Source organism: Rhodotorula paludigena (genome assembly GCF_050403205.1).
Source record: "Rhodotorula paludigena JCM10292 DNA, Rt_paludigena_JCM10292v1_ctg15, whole genome shotgun sequence".
Lineage (NCBI taxonomy): Eukaryota > Fungi > Basidiomycota > Microbotryomycetes > Sporidiobolales > Sporidiobolaceae > Rhodotorula > Rhodotorula paludigena.
Window position 1 is genome coordinate 82570 of NW_027481443.1, and position 27780 is coordinate 110349.

The window sequence follows — 27780 nt, forward strand, 5'->3', positions numbered from 1 at the left end:
CTCTCTCGTTCCACGCACCTGCCGAGCTCACCATTGTCTCCTTCAGGTCGACCGCCGGCCTCATTGGTCACGTTGCGCCGCGGCAGCAGTTGCATAACCAGTGACATCCGGCGCAGACGCTTTGAGTGCGACCTTATCATGCATGCGTCACTCTGGGTGGAATCAAGGCGTAGACAAACGATGCTTGAGATGCAGGACCTGCCATTCCACGCGCCTGCGCCCCTCCTTCCGATACGCCAGTGCTAGAAACAGAATCGAATACAACATCGCGTCGGTGCCTATGTACAGGACAACTCTATATGAAAGGAAGGAAGCGCTTGATACGCTCCTTGCGCCGCTTGTGCCGATGCCGCTTGACCGCGCCGTGTGCCTCAGCTTCGAATGCCCGCAGCGCGGAGAACTGAGCGAGTCAGGCGACAACTGTCAGTACAGACCATTTTGGGATAAGAGATAAGTCCCAAACGGCGAGAGGCACGCACGTCCGGCGCCCGCTGCTTCCGCCTCGTCCTCGTCTCCCCGCTCGCGAGCACGACGACCTCCTCCTCGCCCGGCGTCGCCCACCCGCTGCCCAGCTTGCGCAGCATGCTCCCTACTCCCGGACCTTCGCACGCGAAAAAGTCGTGGTGCCGCGACTGGGCGAAGCGCTCTTCTGGGTGGTCGGCGGCCCAGACGCCGAGGTCGGCGGGGGAGGCGGAGGAGGCGAGAGTGAAGGCGGAAGGATTCATCTCTTCGTCTCGTTGCGGCTCGGTGACAGCCTGGGCGGGGAGGTAAGATCAGCGACGAACTGCAGAGAGTGTGAGACGGGAAAGTGCGCACATCGGTGTCGCGCTTCTGGTCCTTGAACGATAGACCGGGCTGAATGACGGCCTGTGCAAGAGAGCAGACAAGGACATCAACATCTTCTCCGGGTTTCTGCATGGACAAGGCCGAAGTCATGACCACGGCAACGCACACAGTTGCTCTCGGACCGCATTGACCGCAGCATACAGATCGTGTTGTTCTTGCACACGGGTCCGGAGCAGTCTTCGATCTTGCCGCCGCGCGACAGGCGCGTGTTGAACAGCTGGAAGACGGTCCTGCGGCGCGCCGAGCATTCAGCAAGCGGGACGCAGACGAGGTCGCACAGGACGCACTGGTTCCGCTCAAACACCTCGGTGACGCGGTGCCAGAACGTCGCGTTGAGCGAAGCGTTCGCCGGATGTGGCGGGTCAAGGTACGACCCGTAGCTCTCCCTCGCAGAGTAGTACGGCTTCCACACCGGGTCGACCTGGAACGCCGCCTCGGAGCGGTTCGTGTAGTGCGGCACAAAGTCCATCACCTCGTACGTGTCGGGGTCGATGTCGTACACCCGGAAGACCGGGTTGCCCGAGGTCGGCGTCAGCGCGCCGGAGATGTAGGCAATCCCGTTCGCGGTCTCGGCGCGCCGGTCATTGTAATCCGGGTAGGCGATCTCGAACTCGTCGACGTGGCTGCGTGGCTGAGCATTAGCTGACGCTCCATGCATGACCTTTCGAGGTCGCACCTGTGACCGTAGAAGTGCGCAGCGATCGTGTTGTGGTAACGCTGGAAGATTTGGCCAGCGTAGTTTGACTGATCGCGCATGGCGTCAACCTTGCCAAACGGCATGTGACCGACTATCGAAGCATGCGAACGAGGTCAGCTTACCTTGCATGAGGTGAAAAGGGGCAGGAGAACACGCACTGATCCATGCTCGCTGTCCCGCCTCCTCGGCCGCGTCAAGCTCGTTGGCCATCCAAGTGAGGATGCCATTCGGATCCCAGACGGGCTGATCCGAGTCGTACAGCCAGACTGCATGCGATTGAGAGGCGATCAGTACCTGCATCGCCCCACGGAAAACGAGATAGAGCCGAACAATTCTGCTTGTACCTACGAAAGACAGGGCAAGTCAGCACTGTATCTGCAGCTCTCACGCGAGTGCGCGCACTCACCAGTAGTTGGTGTTGAGCGAGATGATCTTGAGGTTCGTCCCCGGATGCACACGCGCGTAGCACCCGCTCATCGTCCGCACCTGTTCCGCCGCGGCGCGCCCGATCCATTTCTTCCAGTCTCGAGCCGTGAGCTCAAAGACCCAGTCCGAAGCGGAGCCGGTGGAAGAGGTTGAGCGGGGGAACGCGTTCACGGGGGAGACGTCGCTGCGGGATCAAGCGACGGTCAGTCGGCTGCAGAACATAGAGGAGGATGAGACGCACTGGTTGCCGATCACGGGATACGAGACAGGTCGCATGTCGCTGTGCCATGCGTGCAGGTCGGCGGTCACGTTCTGTCGCGCGCTCACTTGTCAGTCGAAAGCTAGGTGCCAGTGAAAGGATCGGCGCACAGGCTCGTTCACCGCCCATACAGCGCTCTCAACCACATCGCCAGTGAATATGGTGAAAGTGTTGTTCGGCACGAACCTGTGCAGCGGTGAGGAGCGGGTCGGGGAGAGTCAGCGCACCGAAGCGGAATTAGGAAGGTCGAGCATGGAACGCACTCGTCAACAGCACGGAACATGCTTTCGACAAGAGCAGGCGGCGCGTCGCACTTCTTGTGGCCGAACTGTTTGTAAGGCACAGGTGAGTAATCTTTCGTAGCTTGCGAATAGAGAAACGTACCGGTCCGGCCGGGAACTTGACGGAATCGCCGAGCGAGCCTGGACCGTAGTTGCGGCAGCAGATAACCTTTGTGCAGTCTGTTGAAGCTCCAGGCTATCGACAAGAGACGGTGAGCTCGTACAGCGTGGTTGAGCAAGTATGACACGCACCTCGTAACTGCGGTCGACGTGCACGTCGCTGATGTGAACAATCTGGAACGGGGGTCGGCCGAGCGACTTCCACTCTTTGGCTACCCGACGCCTCTTCTGCGGCCGCTTCCCGCCCCTTGCGGCATCCAGCTCGCTCAGGGCCGCATCGACGTCAGGGTCGTTGGGGTCGACGGGCGGTTCCGTCAGGTTGACGGTGTGCGGGATCGTGTTGGGCAAGGGACAGAGACCGAAGATGGTCGTGCAAAAGTTCTTGGCGGCGGGAGAGGCGAGCGCGATAGAGCGCAGGTCGTGAGCGAGGATCGGAGCTTGGGTGCCGACGGCTCCGGCGCACACATCGGCGTCTTCGATCTGCACAGCGGGAGAGGGTCAAGTCGGGGACGAGGAGCAGGGTGCACAAGATGCGTACGCCGAGCTTGATGCAGAAGCCGACAAAGAGGTCGACAAAGGCGTCGTCGCCGAGGTTGGCGAGGGCCTGCAGCGGTGCGAGGAGGCCGATGCACGTCGCGCACGAAATGGCGGCCTCGACGTCGCCCATGAAATCTTCGACAAAGCTCGCATAGACGCAGACGGCGAGGAGGAGGGCGATGCTGATGCAGAGGACGCGCGAACGCAGCTCGCCGGACCAGCGCTTGCGGGCGCGCGAGCTGTCGCGAAACGAGCGTTCTTCTGGCGGCGGCGTCCCTGGCTCACCCGGAGAGGTTGCGCCGTACGACGCCAAGCTGCGAATTGAGCGGGGCCGGGACGGCGCGAGCGAGGAAGGCGGCGAGCGGAGCGGAGTGGTCGAGGCGGATGAGCGGTGCGGGGTGTTGACCGCGAGGCGGTTGCGGGAGCGGGAGCGCTCTGTGGCAGCCTCGAGGTCGGGGAGGAGGCTGCTGCGCTCTGTGCTGCCGGGCGACGACGAGGCGGCCGACATGTCGCAAGGTGCAGGTGGGGAGGACGACGTCGGCGAGGGGACGAGGGCGCGCTGCGAGGGTGCGCTGGGGCGGGCCTACCCGAGCATCCAGTCTCGAGGCTGTTGTGTCCTGCTGCAGACTCGCTTGCGGCGAGAGAGACGGCGCTCGTCGCCGTTCCCGACGTCGGCTCGCTCTCCTCCTCGCGTGTGGCTCTCCGTAAGCTCTGTCCGGCGATCATGCTGTACGTCGCGCAGACGCAGGGCCCTACCGCCCAGCTCGGCGCACTCGCCTGCCGCTTCTTCTCGCCCGACCACGACTCGCTCGTCGTAAAGTGCGCCGCCCTTACACCGCCTCCACCTGCCGTGACCTCGCCGAGCTGACCCGCACCCCGCCCCGCCCGTGCAGCAAGCTCACGCGCCTCGAGATCAGCAATGTCGCCGGGGACACGCTCGAGCTCGTCGCAGAGGTCCCGCTCTGGTCCAGCGTCGCCGCGATCCAGAGCGTCCACCTCGAGGTCCGTCGCGACTCGCCCGCAAAGACGGCTTCGATTGGACTGAAGGCGCGCGCTCACACTTTGGTACCATCTTCCAGGGCCAGGCGACCGCATCACTCGTCGTTCTGACGACGTGTCTCCGCCTCATCGTCCTCGCGGCCGACGCCTCATCCTCGTCTCCGGCCGTCCGCACCGTCTCGTCCATCTCGATTGCCGAGCCCTTCGGTCGTCTCTCCGAGTACCAAGACATTCTCGTCGACCCGACCCACAAATGCGTCGCCGTCTTCGCCTACTCCGGCCTCGTCCGCATCGTCCCTCTCGCGGACGCTTTCGCGTCGTCCTCTGCGTCCGGCCGCCGCGGCTCTCGCTCGGCTGCGACCGCATCGACGGCAACAGGCGACATCGACCTGAGCACGAGCTACAATGTCCGCCTCCCGACGCTCAATGTCCATTCGCTCGCGTTCGTCCCGCCCGCGCACGCGCAGCGCGAAGCCTTCCCGACGCTCGCAGCCGTCTACACCGACCACACGGGTAGCAAGATGCTCACGACCTATCGCGTCCTGCTCGACGAGAAGGACCTCGCCGCTGCAGAGCACTGGGGCCCAGAGCGCGTGCTCGCAGACCCGGGCAGCGAACTCGCCATCCCCGTCGCGGGAGACGACTACCCTGGTCTGCTCGTCGTCGGCGAGGAGTCGCTCACGTGGCACGCGGCTGTAAACACGAGCTCGGCGGACAGTGGGAAGGGAAAGGGCAAGGCGGTCGAGGGGGCCAGCGCAGGCACCGTGAGGTCCAGGCTGCCCGTTGCGCGAGTGACAGCGTGCGTCATCGCTCTCGTCCTGATAACATCGTGTACTGACCGAGTCGTGCAACAGGTGGTGCCCTCTCAGCCAGGATCGCTTCCTGCTCGGAGACCTGTACGGCAAGCTCCTCCAGGTCGATGTCAAGCGCGACAGTCGGGGCGCCGTCAACGCTCTCGCGGTTCAAGACCTCGGTGACGTGCGTCTGACCCTGATACCCTCCGTACATCCGCCCTCTCTGACACGCTTGCTGTGCGCAGACGACGTCGCCCACCTCGATCGTCCCCCTCTCGTCCTCATACATCTACCTCTCCTCGCGCTTCGGCGACTCGCAGCTCGTCCGCTTGCCCAGCTCTACTGCTTCTGCGGATGCGATGCAGGACGACACGGCCGACGCGAGTGCCCTCCAGCTCGTCGAGAGCTACTCGAGCTTGGCGCCGATTCTCGATTGCTGTGTCGTCGGCGGCGAAGCGGGGTCGTCGGTGCGTTCCCCTCCGACTGAGCGTGCATCGCGGCATCTCTGATGCGCCAGTGCTTGCAGGGCTACGTCGTGACCTGTTCCGGCGCGTTCAAGACGGGCTCGCTCCGCGTCGTGCGGCGCGGAGTTGGCCTGCGCGAGCTGGCGGCGCTCGAGCTCGAGGGTGTCCAGCGCTTGTGGGCGATCGAGACGAGCGCAAAGTGCGTGACTGTCATTCTCGTGCGCTTGAAGGTGAGGCTGATTCAGTCCTTCGTGGCGGCAGTGAGCAACTCCTCGTCATCGGCTTCTTCAACGAGACGCGCACATTCCGCCTTTCTCGTGCTTCTCTAGAGGAGGGTGCTGCCGACGACGACCTTGACCTCGAGATCGACGAGAGCGACGTCCCCAACTTCCGCACCGATGCGCCAACCCTCTTTGCGGGCGCGTTGCAAGGCGGCACGCTCGTGCAGGTCACAGCACAGGGCGTAACTATCAGCGGCGGCATGACCTGGACGCACGAGGGTGGAAAGAAGGTCACGGCTGCGGCGGCCGTGGGCGAGGGAAGGGGAAATGCGATCGTGCTGGCGCTGGCGGGCGGAGAGGTCGTCGTGCTCGAGCAGCAGGATGGCGCGCTCGTTCAGACCAGGTACGCCGCTTTCGCATCTCTCGTCGCCTCTGGTCCTGACTGCGTTTTCGCAGGGCTGCGACTTTCGACAACGACGTCGCCGCTCTCGCTGTCGGCTCGTCCTCGTCTGGACAGGCGTTTGCTGCCGTGGCGCTATGGACCACACAGATGGTACATGTCGTCTCGCTTCCGTCACTCGAGATCTGCGCATCGCAGGCCATCAATTCGACCTTCCTCATCCGCTCCGTCCTCCTCACCACCTTCGCCGACGGCTCGACCTCCCTCTTTGCCGGCCTCGGCGACGGTACACTCGTGAGCTACGCCGTCGACCTCGAGCGCGGTGGCGCCTTCGCCGGCTCGTCAGAGAAGACGGTCGCGCTCGGCAGGAGGCCCATCCTCCTGACCGAGTTTGGCCAGGGCGGCGACCGCGGCGCCTTCGCCGCAAGCGACCGGCCGACGATCGTCAGCAAGTCGAGGGACCGGCTGGTCTACTCGAGTGTGAACCTCAGTGTGCGTGTCTCGCGATCTCGCCCGACTCGGACAGCGCTAATTCGTCTCTCACCTGCAGGACGTCACGGCTGTCGCCCCGCTCTCCTCTTCGCTCTTCGGCTCAACCCTCGCCGTCGCGTCCTCCACTTCCCTCACTCTCGGCCGGATCGACACGATTCAGCAAGTCGACGTACGCACCGTCCCGCTCGACGAGGACGAGCCGCGCCGGATCGTGCACGACCCGCGGAGCAAGACGTTCTGCGTCGTCTGTGCGAGGAGGGACGTTGATCGGCAGAGCGGCGAGCAGAGCACGACGGGCGTGGTCAGGCTCGTGAACGAGGACGACTTTGAGAGTGAGCTTTGCGCGTTTCTTCGAATCGCCCTCGACTTGCACTGACTCGACCCGTGCCCAGCTCGCGCAACGTTCACGCTTGACCCGAATGAGGAGGCGCAGAGTGTAGCGCTTGTTTCTGCTGACGCCGACACCTCGTTCTACGTCGTCGGCACTGCCGTGCTTGATCCGTCTGCGAATGAGCCAACCGAGGGCAGGCTCCTCCTCATCCCCTCTGACGCATCCGACAGCGCGCTGCGGCCAGCGGGCGAGGCCAAGGTTGGTGGGTGCCCGTATGCTGCAGTCCCCCTGGGCGAGGGTTTCCTCGCGACTGCGGTGAACTCGCAGGTGCGTGCTTCTCTCGTTCGCCGTCTCGTATTGGCGAAGCTAACGTTTGCACGAGCAGGTCGCGGTCTGGTCCCTCGGTGCATCGGGCGAGCTCGCGGTCGTTGCGACATGGAGTGGCGCCTTCATCGCTCTGACGCTCGCCGTCACTGCCGACGGTCACCTCGCTGTCGGCGACGCCCTGCGCTCCATGACGCTTCTGCGCTTCCACCGCGCGCCGCAGCCCAAGCTCGAAGAAGTCGCCAAGGACTACCGCTCGCGCTACATGGTCGGCGTCGAGGCGCTCGCAGACGGCCCGCCGCGCCAGCTCATCGGCGCCGAGACGGACCTCAACCTGTTCACCGTCGAGCATGACCCCGCGGCGGGCGTGCGCAACCTCGCCGATGCGGGCATCCTCGCGCCGGCGGGCGCATTCCACCTTGGCGAGCTCGTCTCTCGCTTCCGCCACGGTGCGTTGGTGCCCCAGCCCGCTTCCGTCCTGAGGATCTGCTCACCAGGTCTCTACGTTTGCGCAGGCTCGCTTGGGCAGCTCCTCGGCGACTCGAGCGGCGCCGTGCAGCCCAAGCTGGTCTACACGACGTCGGCCGGCTCGATTGGCGTCGTCGCCGAGCTCGACGCCGATGCGTCGCGCGTCCTGTCCGACCTCGAGCGCAACTTGCGCCACGTCGTCAGCGGCACGGGCGGGCTTAGCCAGGAGGAGTGCGTCCACTTGCTCGGCTTGCTCGCAGACAAGAAGTGCTGACTCGGTGCTCGACGCGCAGGTACCGCGCCTTCAAGGCCGACAAGGCGACGACGCCGAGTGCCGGGTTTGTCGACGGCGTCTTTGTCGAGCAGTTCCTCGACTTGAGCGAGGACGAGCAGGAGCGCGTCGTGCAGGGCGCGAGCGAGCACGAGCGCCTGTCGCTCGCGCGGCACGAGGTCGTCCGGCTGCTCGAGGAGGTCGCGAGGGTGCACTGAGTCGAGGTTGTTGTAGCTCTGCCTGGCCTTTGCGTATCGCTGTACAGTCATCCGTCTCTCCTGCGCGCGCACCAGGTGGAGGAGAGTCCAGCTCGTCTACCGTTACAACAAGTGCGTCCCTCGTCCGTCTCAAACCCCGTCGTCCACGGCTCCGAGTCGTCGTTCATGCGTAGGGCAGGAGGCGGCGGAGGATGCGCTTCTCGGCTGGCCGTGCGTACGCCGTCTCGCCGAGGCGGTTCAGCCGGGTGCTCGACATTGCGCCGCTGCTGTTGAGGTGCACTCGCCCAACCTTGGCCTGTGAGAGCATGAGGACAGAATGTGAGCTGCTGGTGAGCACGAGCACGCTCGTCACGACTGCGATGGCAGTTCTGAGCGTTCTTCGCCAGAGGGAGGGAAGCGAGAGCTCACGCGCTTGAACTGGCCGTTGGCGAGGGCGCGCCAGCGCTTTGCCGCGCCCTGGTGGGTCTTGAGCTTGATCTTTGTGGGCTTGCGGACGAGCTGGCAGAGGCTCGAGGCGGAGAAGGCGCGGGCGGATGCGGGTGCGGGTGGTGCGGGCGACGAGGAAAAGGGCGTCCACGAGAGGGGCGAGGCGGGGCGCGAGGCGATGCGGGCGAGGGCGCGGAGGGGCTGCCAGGCGAGCATCTCTGCGGCGGTGCGTCTGTGGTCCGCGGGGGAGGCTCAGCGCGAGGCCTAGCCCAGGCGGACTCGTCTCCGCGTGAGAGAGCGCGCGAGAGGCCAGACGCCCCTCGGCTCCGCTGCTCGCCCTGCACACCCCGCGCGCGAGTCGGACAGTGCAGCAGCCAGCGCGCAATGTCGGTCACGCTCCAGCCATCCAGCCAGCTCGGCTTCCAGCGCGAGTCCCGCCCGCACTCTCGTCCTCGCCCCGCAACCCGCCGCTGACCCGCTCGTCATCTCACCCTGCCCGCGCCCGTGCCCCCTTGGTGCTCCTGCTCCTGCTGTGCCCGTCCACCGCCATGCAGGGCCTCTTACGCAGCTCGTCAAGCGCACCCTCAGCGTCTCGAACCACAACCACCAGGCCATCGCCTACAAGGTCAAGACCACCGCCCCCAAGCAGTACTGCGTCCGCCCCAACTCGGGCAGGATCGAGCCGGGAGAGACCGTCGAGGTGCAGGGTGCGTCGCAGCTGCCCCTCTCGCGCGTCCCCGTCCCGTCTCGGTCGGTGATGGCGGCCCACTCGGCCTGGCTCCCGACTCTCCATCTCGCCGCATGCTGACTGCGCTCTGCACGCCTCGCAGTGCTCCTCCAGCCGATGAAGGAGGACCCGGCGCCCAACACAAAGTGCCGCGACAAGTTCCTCGTGCAGAGCGTCGTCATCACGCCAGAGCGCGAGGGCGTGGCGCTTCCCGAGCTGGTGCGACGCGTTTGCATCCCCCTTTTCCCGAGACGTAGCACTGACTCGCTCTCCGCCCTCGATCAGTGGTCAACGGTCGAGAAGGAGGAGAAGGAGCGCACCGACGGCGGCCAGTCGCAGATCTTTGAGCAGAAGATCCGCTGCGCCTACCTCCCTGCTGCCGACGCCGAGGCTGCTTCGTCCATTCCTGAAGAGACGGTGCGCCGGACTCTTCCGTGGGACAAACTTGGTTGCGGCTATACTGACCGTTGCACACATTGCAGTCGTCGGCTATCGACAACTCGCGTGCCGGTCCCGACTCCTCCTTTGCTTCGACGCTCAACCCTGCCCCCCAAAACCCGACTGCACCGAACACAGCAACGACCAGCACGCCGCCTCCCGCCGCCGCCGACGCGACCGCGCCTCCCGCCTCCTCGAACCCTGTCCTCGACTCGGCCAAGAACGCGGCCGCTGCTGCGGGCGGTGCCGCCGCCGGCGCCGCTGCCGCTGCAGGCCTGCCGAACCTGGCCTCGGCGATTGAGCAGAAGGTCCCGGCCGGCTCTTCCTCCTCCACCACCACCCCCGCCTCTGCCTCTGCCTTGGGCCAGAACGACGAGCTCTCGCGCCTGCGCTCCGAGCTCTCGTCCGCCCAGGCCGAGATCGACCGCCTCAAGAAGCAGCTCGACGCGTCCGAGACGACCGCCGCGACGCTGCGCAGCCGCGGCGCCGGCGCCGCGGACCGCAGTGCGGCCGGCTCGAGCGGCGTCGCAGGCGCGAGCCAGGCCGTCGTCGAGCTCAAGGGTCAGGACGGCGTGCCCATCCAGGTCGTCGTCGGTATCGCGTTCGGTGTCTTTGTCGTCACTTGGTGCGTCGCGGCCTTGCCGCCTTCCGCACGCCGTCTCCCCTTCTCTGACTCTTCGACCGCACAGGCTGTTCTTCTGAGTGCTTTCGCCCGCACCTCGGCCGCCTCCGTGACATCCGTCCACTCTCTTCTTTCGCTGTGCCCTGTTGATCCACTCTACGCCTTGCCCCGCCGTTCTTTTCCTTTCCGCCCCGCCCGCTCGCCCCGCCCTCTCCTTCTTCCGTACCGACCCAGTCCCCTCGAGCTCCTCTTCTCTATCGAGTCGAAGACATCCTCGCCGTCCGTAACCCGTACCTGCAACCTACTTGTCAGTGCACTGTGTCTCTCTTCCCTGATCCGCTCCGAGTTGAGGGCGAAAGCATTTCAACAAGACACGTAGGAGCGAGAGGGGAAGGAAAGCGACTGCTGCTCGAGCCATGCGTGCGAGGGGAAAAAAGGTACTATCGACACTGCGCGTCCACGCTCCGCCTCTCACTCGTCCACCTTCATCGCATCGTCACCTCCCGCGCCGGCCACCGCTCCGACCGCCTCCTCCGCCCGCTTGCGCTTGCGCTCGGCGAGGAACTCGTAGATCTGCGCCTTGAGCTCGGTCGCGTCGACAATGTCCTCCCATTTGAGCGGCTGGCGGTTGAAAGGGTCGGTTGGGTCCGAGAGGTAGTGCTGCTTGATCGTCGAGCGGTCGAGGATCGTGCGCGAAGAGGGAAGGAGGACCGGGTCGCGCATGATCTCGTACGTGAGCGGGTCTGCGCATTGTTTGGTCGCGGTCAGCGAGAGCCTCGAGCGCGATGGAAGAAACGGCAAAGTACCGAGGAACTCGTCTGGCATGTCTCCGAGCGCTTCGTCCTCTGCCTCGGCGGCGCGCACGGCCTCGACCTTCTCGACAAAGTTGGCGAGCTCCTGCAGCTCGGCGGGCGTCTTGATGGCCGTCTTGCTCGCGATCCTCGCCGCGCGCGCAAACAGGTCCTTCGAGTAGCTGCGGCCGTCCTTGGCGACGCCTGTCTGGAACTCAATGTGCGGGCCGAGCTGAAGGAAGACGGAGAGCACGTCCGACAGGAGCTCCTCCGGGCGGAACTTGTACTTTTCGCGGTCCTTGACCTTGAGGTCGCGGCAGCGAGGGCCGGCGAGCACCGAGAGGTTGGCATCGAGCATCGCCGCGAGACGGTCGACAATTTCGGGCGTAAGGAAAGGTCCCTTGGTCTCGTGGCTGAAGAGCTTGAGGAGCCGCAGCGACTCGTGTCCGAGGTCGAGGTCACTCTTGGCCTGCGACTCGTACTGCCGCAGCAGCTTCTCCTTCTCCTGCCGCTCGTTTGCCGGCAGCGCCTGCCACGCTGCCTCGTCATCCATGGCACGCTGCAGGTCGGCGATCTTGGCGAGATGCACGAGCGCATCGTCGAGTAGGTAGGTCGTGTCGTTCATCAGGAGGTTGACGAAGCGAACGTAGCGGTCGAAGTTGACCCTGTATGACGACTCTGTGAGCTTTAATACTCGGTGAGACGTGGGCAAACGCACTGGCTCTCGCGCTTGAGCGCTTCGCGGTGCGTCGGGTTACTCCACACGAGCTTGAACAGCTGCGTGATGTAGTAGCGGATGTTGAACTTGTCGTAGAACTGCGTGTGCGAGCCGGTGATCTCGATTTCTGCACGGACCGGTGTGAATTAGTCGCAGGCTTTGGGCGGAGGAGCGAGTGCGCGCACCGATGTAGGCATGCACGAGGCAGGGCATCAGGTTCTTGAGCGCGAGGTCGTGGAAGTTGATCACGTCGCCCAGGCAGCCTCGGGGCGATGTGTAGGTGGGACGAGAGAGGTAGTACATGATCTGCAGGTTGGCCCTGTCAGCTTCGGCAGCACGACAGGACCGCGATAGACGCACCTCGACGAACTGGCCCTTCAGGTACGGGTTCTTCATGTACGGGGTCGAGAGGAAGACGAGCATGAAGGACATGAGTTCGTTCTGCGACGACTGCTCGAGCACTTGCGGCGCGTACCTGGGATATCGAGCAGGTCAGCCAGTACATTAGATCCTCACATTGCCAGACGGGACGTACTTCGAAGTGAAGCTGATGAATTCGGTAATGTCCTCGATGAGGAACTCTGGAAGCATACGGAAGACCTCCGGCGTTGCATCCGGCAGGGGCAAGCTGGTGGAGAACGATCTGTCAGCATGCGGCCCTTGCTGAGCATCGAGGCGCAACGAACCTGATCTTGACATGCGGGTGTTGCTTCTTCGGGTCGACTAGACGAACGAGCCAGGCCATGACCAGGTTGGCGAAGCTGGCAACCTTGGCGAGGTAGTCGGGGTCGAGGAGCTGGACCTCATATGCCAGGAGGAAACTGCGCCACTGCTCGATCTTCTTCTGCGCGTTGTCGATGTCTCAGCGCAGGTCGCCAACGCAAGCAAAGCGTGGAACGAACCTTGTACCGGTCGATGCCCGCCTGAGTTGCGGCTTCTTGCGGAGTCTGTGGCGTAGCATCAGGTCAGCCGCAGGCGGAAGTACAAGAGGCGAGCATGACGCACCCCGCGCCACGTCGAGTCGGCCTCCATATCGTTGAGCTGGCGCTGCATGTGCGAGACCTGCTGACCGATGCCTTTGTGCTCCTTGATCGCGTGCAGCGGGCCGATGTGCAGGTACTGCGCGCAAAGGAAGAAGATCTCCGAGATGAAGTTGGGCGACGGGGCTGCAGCACGCACGAGGTGAGCGAACATGAGACAATCGCAGACGCGACAGGCAGAAGACGCACCCTGCTCGTTCGTCGCGTTCGCGTAGAAGGCATCGCTCTCTTGCTGCGTCGCGTTGATCTTCGTGTCCTCGGCGACATTGATGCGCGGCGAGTGCTTGTAATACAGCGGGTCGATCTTATCAATCTGGTTGTGTGAAAAGTGCGATGAGCACCGCCTGCTTTCGCTGCGAAGGTCACAAGGCGCACCTTCGTGTAGCCACTGTCCATGAACGGCTCGGCGAAGCGCAAAAGCACCGTATGCAGGTTGTGGATGTAGCCCTCGGTTGAGACCGAGTTCGGGTCGACGCGCATTGCAGCACGCTTGGCGTTGAGTGCGGCAGCATGCCCGAGGTACGCGAGCACAGCCTCACGAGCCGTGGGCGACGAGCGAACAATGTTGTCCAGTACGCGGAACAGCGTGCCCTGCGGTTGATCCGGATAAGTACGGAAGCTCAACGAACAAGGCGACTTTGACGCACCTGGACGCCTCGCAACGTTCCGCGCAGACTCGCGGACGCGCTGTCAACATTGCCGCGCACCATCGTACTCGGATCGGGGAAGTAAGATGTCGGGATGTTGGGCTACAGGCGGGCAGACAGGTCAGCTTCGCATGACAAGCCGGGGGACAGGCAGTACTGACCGCTCCATCCGGGAAGGTACTGAGGCGGATGAGGGGTCCAAGCAAGCTCTTGTACTCGAGAGCGGGCGCCGTTGCGCCCGCCTCTTGCGAGACATCCCAGCTGCGGATCGTCGGGAGGATGGCCGCAATGGGCTTGATCTCGCTCAGGTTCTGCACAGCCTGAAGAATGTCGCGCCAACCGAGCGATCCTGCCGCGGCCGTCCCACCGCCGCCGATGTCGATCTTGTTGCCGAGGAGATGCGCGTTCCACTTGATGAAAAGGGGCGCGAGAATCTCCTCGAGACCGCCCTCGTAATCGTTCGCTGCTGAGGGGGTGAAGCGGAGGGAGAGATCGGCGAGCAACGAGGGGATGTCGCCGACCTGGAGGTTGCCCTCAGGAATCGTGGCGGACGACGGAATGAGGAGAGGCTCGAGTTCGAGCGGTCCGAGGGTCTTGCCGCTGTCCAAGCAGTCCGAATCAGTCTCTGCCCAGTTTAACGAATCGACCCGTTATGCGCACCTGACGTGGTCTTGCGGAAACATGCTCGAGTCCTGCAGGAGGAGACCCATGTACGACACGAGTAGGGCCTTGACCTGCGCGAGTGCCTCGAGCCGCTTCTTGGCCTCTTCCGGATCCGCATCCTAGAACCGCTCGGGTCAGCAATACATATGGCAAGGGTCTGGCAGCATAAGTGCACCTTCTTGGCCACGACGCGGACGCGCTCCTGTCGCTCGCGACGCCAGGCTCCGCCGAGATACTCGAAGGCGGTCTGATCTGGCGGGAGAGCAGCGACGACGGTGATTTGCTCAGGATCGTCGGACATGTTGGAAGGCGAGAGGGAGAGGCGGGCGAGGAGGAGGCGGTCGGTCAGGTCGGCGCGCAACTTGTGCGGTCGAGGTGCGGCTGCGCGAGTGAGTGGATCAGTTCCCGTGCGAGCTCGCGGTCTAGCCGGCACGCACTCGGCTCCTCCTCATCAAGCTCCAGAGCGACGTCCTTCAGGTAGACAAGCGACCAATTCGACGACTCGGCCGCCGCGACCTGTCGGGAGTGGGAACCAAGGCGACGTGAGTCCGGCGACGGTGGTTCCAAGGGGCCACCAGCACGCACATCGAGGGTCACGTTGAGTACTCGTGAGATTGCTGCATCCTCCCACTGCTCGAACGACTCGGTGAAGCGCTGCGGCTGCTGAGGGGTCGCCGTCCTCGGCTGCTTCGGCGTCGCCGGCTGCTGAACCTGCGCCTTGGCGGGCTCGGCTCGGGGCTTTGCAGGCTGATTCTAGCGCGTAGCAACGGTCAGCGCGGGCGGGCGAGACAGGTGAGATGACGCAAGCCTCGGAGCTGATGAGAGTGGAGCGGGGGAGGGGGGAGGGGCGACGCACAGGAGGGCGCGGTGCAGGTGACGGCGCGGGGCTGGACGCTGCCGAGGTGCTCGCCTGAGGCTGGGCTGCGCTCGCCTGTTGCTGCTGCTGCAGTTTGGCGAGTCGCTTGAGGCGGATCTGGACGAGGCGATGAAGGCGCGTGAGTGCAGCCGGGCAGGGTAAGGCCAGGCCGTGCGCACCTTGTCTGCGTCCGACAGAGGCGTGGGCTCGTCTGCCATCGCTGCTCCTGCTTCCAGTTGAACGCAAAGAGGCGGCGACGCGGCAGCCACGGAAGCGCGCGATCACGGCGACTCTGTCTCGCTCGCGCCCTCGCTCCCGCTGCTGCCATGCCCGCGTCTCCGCTGGTCGGGCGCAGGTCGTCCATGCCGGACCCGGCACTCGCGACCCACCGCTTCCCGCCGCCCGCCCACGACGACGAGATCGCGCTCGCAGAACAGCTCCTCCGCGACTCGTCTCCGCTCCCCTCCCGCCAGCACAGCGTGACCGACGCGTACACGCAGCAAGTGCCCCGCTGGGCCAGCATCGACGGCGCCAAGAAGTGGCAGGCCCGCGTCCCCTGGTGGGGCAGGCCGCGCACCTGGATGGCCGCCGCGCTCCTCTTTGTCGGCGCCGTCGTCTTTGGCAGTGCTTCCGCCCGTCCCGACGTGCGCGAGTACGTCAAGGACCGCGTCCAGCACTACACGGCCGGGCACGCGGGCGAAGCGCCGTATCAAAGAGGTGCGCTGCTCCCGCGAGTGCGTTCGTTCCGTTCACACAAGGCTGAACTGCTCTGGCCACGCAGTGAACGGGACCATCGTCATCCTCGTCAACCCTTATTCCAACATGTATCAGCGCCTCCTGCTCACGCTGCAGAACATCGAGATGCAGTTCAACGCCAAGTACGGGTATCCGATCCAGCTCTTGACCGACGGCGCGCTCCCGAGCGAGTCCATCATGAACCGCACGAGCTACATCACCGGGGGCAAGGCAACGTGGTGTACGTTTGTCTCTTAGCAGATCCACTAGACGAGAGTGCTGACTGCGCTCTTCCCGCAGCGGTCGTCACGTCTGAGCAAGGCTGGGGCCCTCCTTCCTGGATCAAGCAGGAAGACATCGACGCGAGCATTGCGAAGATCTCATTCAACGTCGGTTACCGGTGAGGTTGCTCTCCGCCGTGCTGCCGAGCGAGCTCCGCTGATTTCGGTCGCTTGTTGCGCTCGGCAGCAATATGTGCCGCTTCTTCGCCATGTGGCACTACAAGCATCCCGCAGTGCGACCTTACGATTACATCTTCCGCCTCGATGATGGCATCCGCTTCCACTGCGAGCTGGTGCGGGTTGCCTGCTGTACTTCTGTCTAGTGCGGCCACCTGACGAACCTGCTCTGCAGCAAGAAGACCCTTTCAAGACTGTGCGTCGGTCTGCAACTCGCTGTTTTGAAGCTCTGCTGACGCAGCGCTCTCGTAGATGGTCGACCACAATGCGACCTACGGTACGTCGGTGTCCTCTCATCCTGACCTTCTCAACCGCGTTTGCCACGCTTCCATCGTCAGCAGGCGCTTCGCTGTCGCTCCGAGCACCTCCGAACGTCTTGCTCATGCTTTCGTCTACCCTACTCGTAGGCTGGACCAACACGGATCAAGAAGCGCCCTTTACCGCCGAGACATTGTGGAGCACCTCAATGGACTTCATGCGCAAGGCGCCGAGGAACTGGTTCCCGGCAGGCCGGGATACGTCGTTCGTGTCGGACGATGGCGGCTTGTCGTACAACTGGCGGGTGAGCCCCTGGTTCGCTTACCTTGCGCGCGGGCACCCTGGATCCGCTCTTCTGTCGCTCGCATACAAGGTGTGATCGCAAGACGCTGACTCTGCGCGTCCGTGCACAGATGTACTACAACAAGTGCGCTCCAGCTCTCTCGCGCTCTGCGCGTCTCATCGCGTCCTGTCGTCACGTCCTGCATTCGCTGACGCAGCTGATGTTCGCTTTTCCCACTCTCCAGCTTCGAGATTGTCAAGCGCTCGGTGCGTTCCTGCATTAATAAAGTCGCTCGCCTGACCGGACGGCGGAACTGACCGGAACCCGCTCACAGTTCTTTGAGAGTGAGGCGTACGAGGCGTTCGTCGCCCACCTCGACCGCGCAGGCGGTTTCTACAAGGAACGCTGGGGTGCGCATGAGTTCCCTCGCTGTCTCTCACATCAGCGACATGGCTCGTCAGGGAGAAAGTACTCCTCGCTAATGGGCTTACGTGATCTGCCAGGCGATGCCCCCATCCGCACCATTGCCGCCTCGTACCTTCTCCCTGCATCCGAGATTTACAGCTTCCGTAACGTCACCGGGTATCAGCACGACAACCCGCCATTCTTCTGCCCGGATCTGCCGTGCGTTGCAACCTCGCGTCGCATCTTCCGCCATGCTCTTTCGCTGTCGATGAGCTGACGAATACGTGCTTTGTTTCCAGCTACTGCACGTGCAATCCGGAAAAGAGCGAGCAAAACGCCATGGGCAATTGGTGACGAGGTTGCTTCGAACTCAGCGCCATGTCATAGGTTGTCCCGCATCCCTCGGCGCGTTGTTTCTTCATTGCTTCATCGGTTCTGTACTATTCGGTCTATACCCGCTGCATTGCATCCTCCTGTCACTTTGCCTGCGCCCTGTCTCGAGACTCTTGACTGACTGGGCTGCGACAAAGCATCACGATGCGAGCACGTTGCTTCGGTACTTTTCGAAAGGCAGATCCGGATTGACAGCAGGCTTCCCGGGCTTGCACGCCAACTCTTGTATCCAGGACAGGCCGCACGATGCCGGCAGATCTGCACGCCGACTCTGGGTCCAGGACAGGCCGCACGATCGCATGATCACTTGTTCAGGTGCCATTCAACAACAGTCGGTACAGCGCCAGCCAAATCAGCCGAGGGACCAATCTTGTGCCATCTCCGTGAAAGTCTTGATGCTGAGGGTGCGCGTGCATGAGTGAGTGTCAGCTATTTGATGTGACAGTAAAGTCCGGCAGCCTTAGCAGGAGGCGGAGAGCGACTCACGCTTCGGGTCTCGAGCAGTCTATTGCAGGCGGTAGGTGGCCGCCGTGCTGATCTTTGTACTCTTGGGTGTAGATAGGATCGGTGTGCTCGTTGAACAGGACAATCGTGGTGTTTTCGCGCCCCCGAATCCAGGTTGCTGTGGAATTGGACGCCTCGTGAGCGCCGCACGCAGAACGTAGGTTCACGAAATGCGCAGTCGCGGGAGCGTGTAAAGAAGCAAGGAAACTGACGAATTTTGCCAAACCCGCTGTGCGAGGTGAGGATCTGAAAGTCGGTTCCTGCGAATGAGAGTCATCAATCCCTGAGTCGCGCGATCACTTCACGATATGACTCACCCGCAAATATCCAACTCTCTATAATGGTATTCATGAAGCCGTCTGCGGCCTGGCGGAAGGCCGCAAACGTCTTGCTCCAGTCAAGCGGAAGTTCGACATGCGCTTGCCGCAGGCCCGTGACGACGACTTGCTTGCCGAAACGTCGGACAGCGTCAAGCTCGAGCGCATGCGAGTCGGTGATGAGATAGTAGAAGGGAGTCTGAGACGGCTCGGCATAGGTAGCGGCAACGGCTTCGGCACATGCGAAATAATGTGCATGCTTGTCGACGGTCTCGGCATCGGTGGACCACTATGTGATCAGGACAGACGAGTGAGTTGATGCGTCACGGCTCACAGCTTGGGCACGCACCATGGCCTTGTCGCCCGTGCGGATCTGCACGCCGATAACGAAGTTTTGCGGCAACGCAAAGAAGCTTGTGTATTGCGCAATGAGGGCAATGGCGGCGGCTTTTGGTCGGATCAGGTAGTTGACCAGGCACGAATACATCGTGTTGAGCTTGAAGCCGAGCGCCTCCAGCCTAGGCCTGACAGCCGGATAGCCGAAGGAGCGCATGGCGACACCGCGATTCAAATGAAGCTGAGTGCCAAAGATCAGCTTTGACTCACAGACTTTGACGTGTATGTCACGAGACCTACTCGGACCCACGTCTCCCGCGAGCCTGCAGCATAATCCGTTGCGAACGTGCGAAAGAAGGTGTCCAGGTCTCGCGGCCAAAGATTGTGCATCTCGAAGAACTTGCGGGACGAGGAGATGGTCGAGTTGACATACGGGCCGCGTGCAACCGTGCTGAAAGTCTCGTTGAACGGGCGGGACCAGTCGATGTGAGGTGAGTCGAAGAAGAGGTCCAGAGGTGCCGGCTTCTCCCAGGTCATGGAGAAAGCGCGCTTGGTGAGGACGCTGTACAGGAATACGCTGACCATGCCAAGTAGCCTGTTTGCCAGAGGCGCGGGTCAGGGTGAGTGAGCTTGACTGTCTGTCCGAAGAAAGAGCGCAAGGGACGGACCTGTCGGCAGAACCGCCGCAGTACGCGTCCTCGGGACAGATGTACTCCATGAGACTTGCTTCTCGAGTGCCGCTGAGCATGTCGGCATGCATCTGCGTGTACTCGTCCTCCCAGTTGCCCTTTTCGCACGCCTCGACGGGTCGGCCGGTTCGCCATTCTTGCACGAGCTGTTTGTATCTGTGCGCGGTTATTGAGCCCGCGTGCCAGGCCAGCAAGAGCTCGACAACGAGAATTGCTCGACGCACTTGTGGCGAGAGCCGCCAGAAAAACGCCCAGGACCCTCGTGGCTCCCCGGGCTCAGCCAATGCCGCGCCAAAGGGAGAGCTGGCTGCGGTACTTGTGGTGGATCCTCTGCACCGAGGCCGATGCCCGTTGCACCTGTGGTTTTGATTCGGCTGTCTAGGATCCAGGTGCGCGTGCGGTTTTGGTACTGCGAGTTGTGCAAAGCTGTGAGCTGTTACTGACGCTTGTACTACAGGGAAAGAGGCAGTGCGCAAATAGCCCAACGCACAGTGTCCAGGTCGTCCAATTTCTCTTGCAGCGTAGCGTGGATAGGCGGTGTTGCGAAAGCGTATTGCCGCAGCCGCTGGTCGGCAAGGTTCCACTGAATGGGCGGAAGGTCTGGGCGGGCACGCGAGCTGGAATGTGGTTGAAATGACCAGGCGGAGACGTCAAACGAAAGCGGAAGCAAGCCGGCACCTTCCGCGTGGGTGTCCAAGAGGCGAAGCAGGATGAGAAGGCTGAAGGCCGCGAGTGCGGTTGCTACGAGCTCGCGGCGGGAGGGACGGCGCAGGCCGCGACGCTCTCCGGTCCCGGCTGCATCGGCGCTGAGCAACGGGCGGTCGAAGCTGCTACGGCGCCTAGCCTGCCGCATTGCCCGCCTTGGCGGTCGGCCACTCGGTCTCTGCAGGCTGTATGAGCCTTGATGGTGAGCCGATTGCCCCTCGGAACCTGACGGTGGCGTAGCTGGAGCGGACAGACGACGTACAGCGTGCTGCAGAGGTCCCGATCGGATGTGGTGCTCTGCTCCCGCGGTTCTGGGTAGCCGAGTGAGGGCGGTTCGCCGAGCTTGCGTTGCGGTCAAGCCGACCAGTCGAGCTTGGAGAGAGCGGCGCACGCCGTTCAGTTGAAGGGAAAGCGGACCATCGCGAGCAGCGGAAGCGCGTGGTGCGGCTCCGACTGCAGCGCGGAGTGATCGGAAGCCAGGGCATCGTGCGGCTCTTTCGATTTGCGTCGTCCTCGCAGCCTAGGGAGATTCGCTACCTACTTGGCTGACTGGTGCGCGGGCAGCCTGTGCAGGAGGAGGTAGAGGGTCAGCGCTTCCGGTGCGTGCTGGCAAAGCTGATCTGTATGCACACTAGAACGGGCGTTCTGAACAACGGGGATGTAACTCAGTGGCAGAGTGCCTGCTTCGCATTGCTGTGTGTTTGCATGAAGTCCAGGGTTCAACTCCCTGCTTCTCCACGCTCTTTTGCTGCCCTTGCCAAAGGGATCTTCTTTTTTTGATGTCTCCCAGCTGAAATCAACGTGCAGCAGTCTGAAGCGATGCAGCTGCACACCGGAGCAGCGTAGGAGAAGGTTTCTGACCCAGTGAAACACTGGGGAGCTATAATTGCACAACAGGCTGCAGCCTTCCACAAGCACTGGTGGTTTAGTGGTAAAATTGGGCATTGCCAGCTTCGTCTGAGTTGCCTAGCCCCGGGTTCGATTCCCGGCCAGTGCATTTTTGCCCCTCTTTTGCCGTCGAACGCAGTGACGGTCTATTCGGTGCCTGCAAGGCATGGGAACTTGCTGTGCGGGACCGTGGAATGACATGACGCCCGTTGCACCGGCTTGACAGGTCGCTGCTGGAGGACAAGACCATGTGTGATGGGAGCAAGCTGCATGTGCAGTCTGGAGTCTGGACTTTGACCTATCCTCTCTTCCCGTCAAAGCAGCTCTTGCGCATACAGTAGAATCCGCTACTAGAAACGCACCTATAAGAAACATCTGTCTGCAAGAAACCCAATTGCCCTCGTGCAAACCCCTGTTTCCCAGCCAAAGTCTGGCGCCTGCAAGAAACAGATGTCTGCAAGAAACAGAGATGGGCTCTCCCAACCTGTTTCTTGTATGTAGGCAGATTCTACTGCACTCTCTACACATTTCACAGCAAATGTTGACATCTACACAGTCTGCCTAGGCAGTTCTGGTCTACTGCGCCATGAGTGACAAATTGTGTGGCTTGACACCATCCTATATCTGTCCTGCAGTGTTGATGATTGCAGCAGTCCACCACGTAGGTACAGTAGAATCTGCACATAAGCAAGTGACCTACAAGCAAGATCTGCCTACAAGCAAGCCTAATCCCCTTCCCAGTCATGGTAAATGCGAGCAACAGCAAATTTTAAAAGCAAGATCTGCCTACAAGCAAGGAGTTGACCCTTCCCAGAGGCTTGCCTGTAGGCAGATTCTACTGTACGTGGCATTTAGCCTAAACGCAAGTGCTTCACTGCATCAGACAGTGATTTCAAGTTTGGAGGGGAATTTAAGGAGACCCACTGCCAAACTGCCCGCGCTTGAGCCTGTCCGCACTGAACAGCTTGTTGGTAATCTATCAATCTGCGTGCAAAGCTGCACATTTGGAGAATTTTGATACCATCAGCAGTTGGCAGAGAGTGCCAGTCTGAGGCTCTTGCGGTACGAATGCACGCAGGGCTGCAATTTAGAATGGAGAGCAGGCACAAGCTCATTGGCTGCTGCAAGGCAGGCTACCGGGGTGTTGAGTGAGAGTCATGTTGAAGGGGGTAGGTGTCAAGCTGTCAGCAGTAGCCGCAATGCAGCACTTGCAGAGAGAGATGCACAGCTTTGCATTGCCGGACACCCAAGCCGCACCCTTAGATGTGCCCACACTGGTGTGTACAAGTGCATGTTGCACAGCATCTTAGGGCCCTTGCCTTTGACAGGATCGTTGCCTGCAAGCGCGCCCCTGTTGAGCATGCCAGCTTCAGCAAGGGTGGAAAGCAGCAAACGGGCAGAACAACCAGGTGGTCGGAGGGCAAAAGCGCACCTGCTGAGGCTGTGAAGATTGATGTGGAGGGACAGGAGGGAGGAAGACTTTTGTGTGGATGCAGCCCGGTCAGGCAGAGGTGGCAGAAGAAAGGCAACATTGAGGAAAGGTGTCACATGAGTACATACTGCATCTGCGTAGAGTGCAGAGGGAATTATGGTGTCTAGCAAGATGCAATATAGGCATGACAGTTGACAATACAGCTCCTTCAGGCAACTTTTCACAGTAGCCCGGACAGCACAGATCAGGACGCAAACAAAAAGGCCACTGGGTTGAACAAACTGACCTTGCAGTCACGCGCCAGACATCCAAATTCTCCAGGACCACAACCGTGCAGTTGATCACCACTCCTGAAGCCTCAACAGTGCACTGCCTGCTGCCTTGCGCACACTGTCCTGCGTTTCAATGGCTTGCCTGATCATGCTTGCTAGCTTGCCGGCGCCAGGGGGCAGTGGCGTTGGTGAGAGGGTGGCCCGGGCAACAATGGTTGCAGACCAGACCCACGTCTTGTCACGCAATGCAAGCAGGATCAAGCAGAAATGCTGGTCCAACCGGCAATCAGCAATTTGGGCACAGCTAGCTTGTCGAGTGCAAATGTCCTGGATTGTACAGGCAATGCAGAGCAAGCAAGTGTGTGTAGCAGAGCGGTGGCCTGAGCATCAAGTAATGCGGAGCAGGACGCATGGACACAAAGTGGGAGAACACAAGCGTGAGAGCTGAGTGGGCCAAGGAGAGACAGTCAGGCACAGCTGCCAAAGGAATAGTCAGTAGTCAAATGCCTTGGAGGAAAAGACAAGGAAACGCACATGTTGCCAGTGATCTGCTGTGCTTGCAAACAAGAGTTGCAAGCACATTGATGCTGATTCTCCTGATGCTGATTCTCCTGCCCTTGACCGTTGCGGCCTTCCTTAAACCATCTCGCGGAATGAAGTCTGTGAGGCGCTGGAAGACAGACAAATTACGCTTGTCAGTGTGCGTTTTGGCTGAGTAGGTAGTCCTGCCAAAGACAAGTACAGCAGCCTGCTGCTTTGTCCCGCTGCGCGAGTCCAGCTCGAGCAGCAGCCTGCGAGGAGGACTTGCTGAGCTAGATTCACACGTTTTGTTGAGACAAAGGGCGCACTGGCCAATCTCCTTGCGGCAATCCACCACAGCTGGTATACGTTGCGTTGCCTCACAGGCCTGCTCGTGCGTTGTCTTCTTGCCACAATCACACGGGAGGTAAACAAAGTCAAAACAGTTTGCAGGCAGACAAGCTTCATCAGAAGAGGCAGATGGCAAGGGTAATGACGGTGCAGAGGAAGCGAGGGCGGAAAGGGCGGCGGCAAGGACAAAATGGTCGGCCTTCAGTGACTGAGTTTATGGGTGCAGTGCGCACACAGCGCGGAAGATTTGTATGTAGAACGTGAACTCCATTCTGCCACAAAGTAGGGCTCAGAGGACATTGCGTACGGTCAGGCGCAAGTTGTCCCACTGCGATAGGCTCTGCAACATGTCGGCTATTGCAGCCAAGCTGAGGAGTAAGCCATGCACTTTGGCAACGTCCTTGGTCTTGCTGAGCTTCTCAACCTGTCAGAGCATGTCAGCAATGGCCGTGGTACTCCTGACAAGCAACAAGCAGGCACACCTGCTGCTATACAAGGTTCTTGCCAAGCTGCTTGGCTGCTGCAGAGATAACTCTGTCACGTGCTTTTGCACTGAGCACACAGATGTCGCCATTGTGATGCGCAATGCCGGTGCTTGTGCTTGCGACACTGTCACCTCTGATCACTGATGCGCGAGCGGTAATCATTGGATCTGCATTCAGAGTGCCAGCAACTGCTTCCTGCCAAGAAGTCATAGCTTGACGTACTTGGCAACACCAACAGCGGCCTGGAGGAAAGCCTGATGTACAACTGAAATGGTGAAGAAGTTGACAAGCCACAAGGTAACAAATGCCATGTGGAAACACACCCTGCACAGTACCACCATCAGTGACGTCTCAAACAGGTTGATCAGAGCACAACGCACCCATTGTCTGACAGCCCCCTGCCACGCTGCACTTGCGGCTGGCCTCACGCTGACCTTGCAATCAAAGCGCGCCGTGCACAGCAACAACTCAGCCAGTTGCTGCGTCTGTCTTGACAAAAGTAGGCTTGACGGCATCGTCCAGGACAGCGACCAAAGGACGTAAGAGGCCAAATCTCGCACAGAACTGCCGACCGGATGCAGACTGGTGAGGTGGTCGTACGCTAGGGCCTGCATACACCTCACGTCAGTTGATTGCCTTCAGAAGATTTGGCTCACAGATGGCAGACGCACTTGCAGCGTGCAGTCGAGCACTCGTGCGACAAGGTCCTTCTGCCCTTCCTGCTGTCGCGACAACAGACCGCGCCGGGCCATCTCGCCGATCGCAAGACATGCGCCCTGCGCCTTGCCCTCGCCTGTGCCGCCCTCGCGCTCGGCCGGGGCAAGGACCTCCTCGAAAGTTGAAAGGACGGCCTCGACAACCTGAGCGGCGAAGTTGGGCGGGAGGACAAGCGAAAGACGAGGCAGGTACTTGGCAGCTGAGTAGCGGGAAATGGTGTCCTAAGCGCGGAAAAGGGTCAGCGTCTGCCAGCAGGAAGGTAGGAAGGTAAGGGCAACAAACGGGATGCAAAAGACCTTTGATCAGCTCGCTGACAATGACCTCGACCTTGTCTGGGACATCTACCTCGCCGCTCTTGCAAGCTGCTTACACCTTGAGCAACGCAAGGCCTCCTCGAAGTTTTGCTTGCACTTTGGCAATGCCAGCGCCAGCATGCCCGCCCGCTTGCAGAGGGAGAGGCAAGCAGGCCGTAGAGACGTGCAAATTGCGGGAGAATGTGCAAGGGAGGCGGAGTACAGGATGATGAGGAGGGAGGAAACAAGCGCGAGCGCCTGCAAAGCATTGTGTCAGTCCAATGAAGTCACAAGCGTGCTGTGCTCTCTCATACGCACCAGAAGTGGCTTGTCCAGGTTACTCATTGACTCTTTGCAGCAACATTGTTCCTGGCAAAGTAACGCCCAAGGACTTCTTTGGCACCCTCACCCTCCCGCCCGCTCCGGTCTAGCCAGCTGAAGCCGATCTCCTCGATACTGAGAGACGTGCCCGTTGCAAGCAGGGAGAGCGAGAAGGGCAGGTGGATGCACACGCTGAGCCAGAGAAGGAGGAAGTAACGCAGCTACCAGGTCACGTTTGCCAGCTTGGATGAAGGGCCGGAAGGATTGAGCAAGAGGAGGTGGACAAGAAGAGAGAGGTCGGAAACCTTGTGCGGGAAGAAGCGGACTGGATGCCGGCAGGTCAGCGTGTGCAGCTGTCCGCACGAAAGAACAAGCCCGACCAACAGGTTTGGCTCCTTGCACTTTCGTGACAAAGTGGACAAGCCTTGCCAGCCTGCTCAGCCGCTTGCTTGCCAGTTGTGCGTTTGGCCTACGCGCCTCAGCAAGCAGCTTGATGTGCAGCGGCGAGACGAGGGCCTCCAGGCAAGGGTGAGGAGGAACAATTGCTCCTGGAACTTGTCAAGCTGCGGCATGGCCAGGATCAGCAAGTACATGGCAGCGCCGCAGTGAGACATACCATTGCACAGAGCTCGCTCAGGACTTGCTGCTCTTCTGCATCCTTGATGGTGGTTGGCGGCTCCTCATCAAAGTCGCGGCTCAAGAAGACGTCCGCGCTGCAGAAGAATTTGTCTGCGCAAGTGAAGGTACTCTGACTTGGTGGATCTGCATCTTGAATTGCCATGCGGCCCCGATGGAGTTGAGGCGGTGGGGCAAGAAGCGTCGAAAGCGGAGGAGGCAGTGCGCTAACTCTCAATCTTCTTTTGCCCCTTGCTCGCTCACTAAAGCTGCAGGCTGATGCACAGGCTCAACGGTTGCGCTCAGACCTGGCCGCTACTAAAGACAGGCTTCCGATTGCGCGCCCTTGTCTTCCTTTGCCTCTTCAGTTTGAACAAACAATGAACATTTCAAGTCCTCAGGTAGATGCTTTCACGCTGCGAGGGAGCGCCAAGCATGCTCCACCAGTCCAGTGTGCGCCTAGTAGCGCTTCCGCCAACTGCGCTTGCTGTACAACCTCGTCTGATGCCACCCCCCGTTTGCCCCACCCGCGACTCGGCGGCGGCCGCGCTCCTGTCATCCTCCGCGTCGCCAACTCTTGCCGTCGCGGCGCTCCTGCTGCGCCCCCGGCTGCCGCGGAGGTTGAGGCGGCGATCCTTTGCGCTTCTGCGAGTAGCGAGTGTTGCGGTCGTTGCGGATGTGGGCGTCGCCGCGGCGAATGCCGCGAGAGCGTTTGAGCTCGGTGCCCTGCGGGTCCTGCGGGTAGTATGAACGGTAGTGCGGCGGGCGCTGGCGTGCTGAAAGCGAGTCATCGCGGCCGGTGAAGCGGCGCAGCGAGCGCGAACGAGCGCGCAAAGTTGAGCGGTCGCGGCAGCAACCGTGTGAGCGATACTGTGCGGATGGATAGACAACAAAGTCCGCAGGAGGAACATGTTGCTGCACCTGCGGCAGCGCGTCCCTGAGATTGCCCTCCGGTTGTTCAGCACCATTCCCTGTGCTGATGGCGCTGTGGTCTTTGCGCGGTACGGCCGGCAGAGCATACTTCCCTGTGGATTCCGCGGCTCTCACCTTTGTTGAGCGAGCATTCGACTCTTGCTAGCTCCACTATCTCCTCTCTTTTGCTGCTTGCAACCCCCAAGACCTGGATCCCCCTATCCCGTTGCTGTGCTCTCCTGTATTGCCGGCGGATCTCCTGTTCTCCCATGCGCTTCTCTCCTCTTTGCGCCTCGGAGCAGCCAGCAATAGGACGTACCTGATTGCCGCCTATATCCTGCGGCCTCCCTCTCTTTGCCTCCAGATTGGTCAATCAAGGGACACAGGCAAGTCCTCGGTCCACCCGCTGTTGTGTCTCCTCTTGAGCTCCTGCGTTGTGCAGCTGAAACCGCCACTGCTCTTTCGAGTCCAGGTCTGCCTCCCGCGGCCCACCAGCACCAGTGCATCCCGCCTCAACTGCTTCAGGTTGTCCAATTGGCCGTGCGTCTTGCAGGATCTGCTTGAAAATTCCGTGACCCGGCGGAAGGAGCTGGGTGACGTGCTGCTAGTTGCCGGTCAGAGCCGTCTGACCTGCTCCCGCTTGGCAGGCGTTTGTGCTTGCGCCAATTTTGGTTGTTTCGGCCTTGACGCCCTCGCTGCAAAGCACGTCGTGCACAAGCTGCAAGCTTTCTTGAGCGCTGTGTTGGCCACGCCCGGACCGGGCCTGAGATGCAGCTTTGAGATTGAGCTGCCGGCTTTGGCAACAGGCTTAACGCC

At 61.4% G+C, this 27780-nt stretch overlaps 9 protein-coding genes across 9 annotated transcripts; 3 read left to right on the top strand and 6 right to left on the bottom strand.

The window, feature by feature from the left end:
• Positions 1-295: 295 nt before the first annotated feature.
• Positions 296-3674, bottom strand: JCM10292_005744 (uncharacterized protein; the record flags this gene model as incomplete). The annotated part of the gene is made up of 15 exons (XM_076648350.1): positions 296-400; positions 480-755; positions 817-867; positions 953-1076; positions 1134-1469; positions 1523-1634; positions 1702-1809; positions 1874-1887; positions 1950-2153; positions 2211-2281; positions 2339-2414; positions 2492-2556; positions 2613-2705; positions 2762-3109; positions 3168-3674. 15 exons carry the CDS (start codon positions 3672-3674, stop codon positions 296-298), a joined length of 2490 nt encoding a protein of 829 aa, XP_076506039.1.
• Positions 3675-3890: 216 nt separating this feature from the next.
• Positions 3891-8148, top strand: JCM10292_005745 (uncharacterized protein; the record flags this gene model as incomplete). The annotated part of the gene is made up of 13 exons (XM_076648351.1): positions 3891-3985; positions 4060-4168; positions 4246-4964; positions 5020-5143; positions 5205-5426; positions 5486-5622; positions 5685-6047; positions 6101-6536; positions 6595-6868; positions 6929-7194; positions 7253-7640; positions 7707-7890; positions 7953-8148. The coding sequence occupies 13 exons, from the start codon at positions 3891-3893 to the stop codon at positions 8146-8148; spliced, it is 3513 nt and encodes a 1170-aa protein (XP_076506040.1).
• A 163-nt stretch (positions 8149-8311) lies between these two features.
• On the bottom strand, positions 8312-8790 carry MRP35 (mitochondrial 54S ribosomal protein bL35m MRP35; the record flags this gene model as incomplete). Its single annotated transcript, XM_076648352.1, has 2 exons — positions 8312-8443; positions 8557-8790. 2 exons carry the CDS (start codon positions 8788-8790, stop codon positions 8312-8314), a joined length of 366 nt encoding a protein of 121 aa, XP_076506041.1.
• A 168-nt stretch (positions 8791-8958) lies between these two features.
• JCM10292_005747 (uncharacterized protein) lies at positions 8959-10441 on the top strand (the record flags this gene model as incomplete). Its single annotated transcript, XM_076648353.1, has 6 exons — positions 8959-9022; positions 9129-9281; positions 9405-9520; positions 9587-9718; positions 9784-10364; positions 10429-10441. The coding sequence occupies 6 exons, from the start codon at positions 8959-8961 to the stop codon at positions 10439-10441; spliced, it is 1059 nt and encodes a 352-aa protein (XP_076506042.1).
• Positions 10442-10832: 391 nt separating this feature from the next.
• UFD2 (ubiquitin-ubiquitin ligase UFD2) lies at positions 10833-15294 on the bottom strand (the record flags this gene model as incomplete). Its single annotated transcript, XM_076648354.1, has 19 exons — positions 10833-11104; positions 11168-11817; positions 11871-11997; positions 12056-12176; positions 12231-12345; positions 12406-12498; positions 12557-12714; positions 12773-12817; positions 12876-13036; positions 13100-13223; positions 13286-13501; positions 13558-13659; positions 13719-14157; positions 14218-14339; positions 14396-14601; positions 14658-14736; positions 14806-14973; positions 15077-15193; positions 15256-15294. 19 exons carry the CDS (start codon positions 15292-15294, stop codon positions 10833-10835), a joined length of 3354 nt encoding a protein of 1117 aa, XP_076506043.1.
• A 108-nt stretch (positions 15295-15402) lies between these two features.
• Positions 15403-17569, top strand: JCM10292_005749 (uncharacterized protein; the record flags this gene model as incomplete). The annotated part of the gene is made up of 12 exons (XM_076648355.1): positions 15403-15793; positions 15858-16052; positions 16112-16211; positions 16280-16385; positions 16445-16465; positions 16522-16546; positions 16611-16831; positions 16941-16954; positions 17055-17076; positions 17145-17220; positions 17314-17434; positions 17515-17569. The coding sequence occupies 12 exons, from the start codon at positions 15403-15405 to the stop codon at positions 17567-17569; spliced, it is 1347 nt and encodes a 448-aa protein (XP_076506044.1).
• Positions 17570-17960: 391 nt separating this feature from the next.
• JCM10292_005750 (uncharacterized protein) lies at positions 17961-20307 on the bottom strand (the record flags this gene model as incomplete). Its single annotated transcript, XM_076648356.1, has 10 exons — positions 17961-18006; positions 18095-18230; positions 18325-18372; positions 18430-18718; positions 18779-19006; positions 19066-19360; positions 19434-19610; positions 19679-19863; positions 19945-20054; positions 20133-20307. 10 exons carry the CDS (start codon positions 20305-20307, stop codon positions 17961-17963), a joined length of 1689 nt encoding a protein of 562 aa, XP_076506045.1.
• Positions 20308-23910: 3603 nt separating this feature from the next.
• Positions 23911-25461, bottom strand: JCM10292_005751 (uncharacterized protein; the record flags this gene model as incomplete). Its single annotated transcript, XM_076648357.1, has 9 exons — positions 23911-24031; positions 24238-24273; positions 24329-24430; positions 24487-24524; positions 24667-24714; positions 24778-25044; positions 25106-25133; positions 25340-25374; positions 25435-25461. 9 exons carry the CDS (start codon positions 25459-25461, stop codon positions 23911-23913), a joined length of 702 nt encoding a protein of 233 aa, XP_076506046.1.
• A 413-nt stretch (positions 25462-25874) lies between these two features.
• JCM10292_005752 (uncharacterized protein) lies at positions 25875-26218 on the bottom strand (the record flags this gene model as incomplete). Its single annotated transcript, XM_076648358.1, has 2 exons — positions 25875-26000; positions 26054-26218. 2 exons carry the CDS (start codon positions 26216-26218, stop codon positions 25875-25877), a joined length of 291 nt encoding a protein of 96 aa, XP_076506047.1.
• Between the last annotated feature and the right edge of the window lie 1562 nt (positions 26219-27780).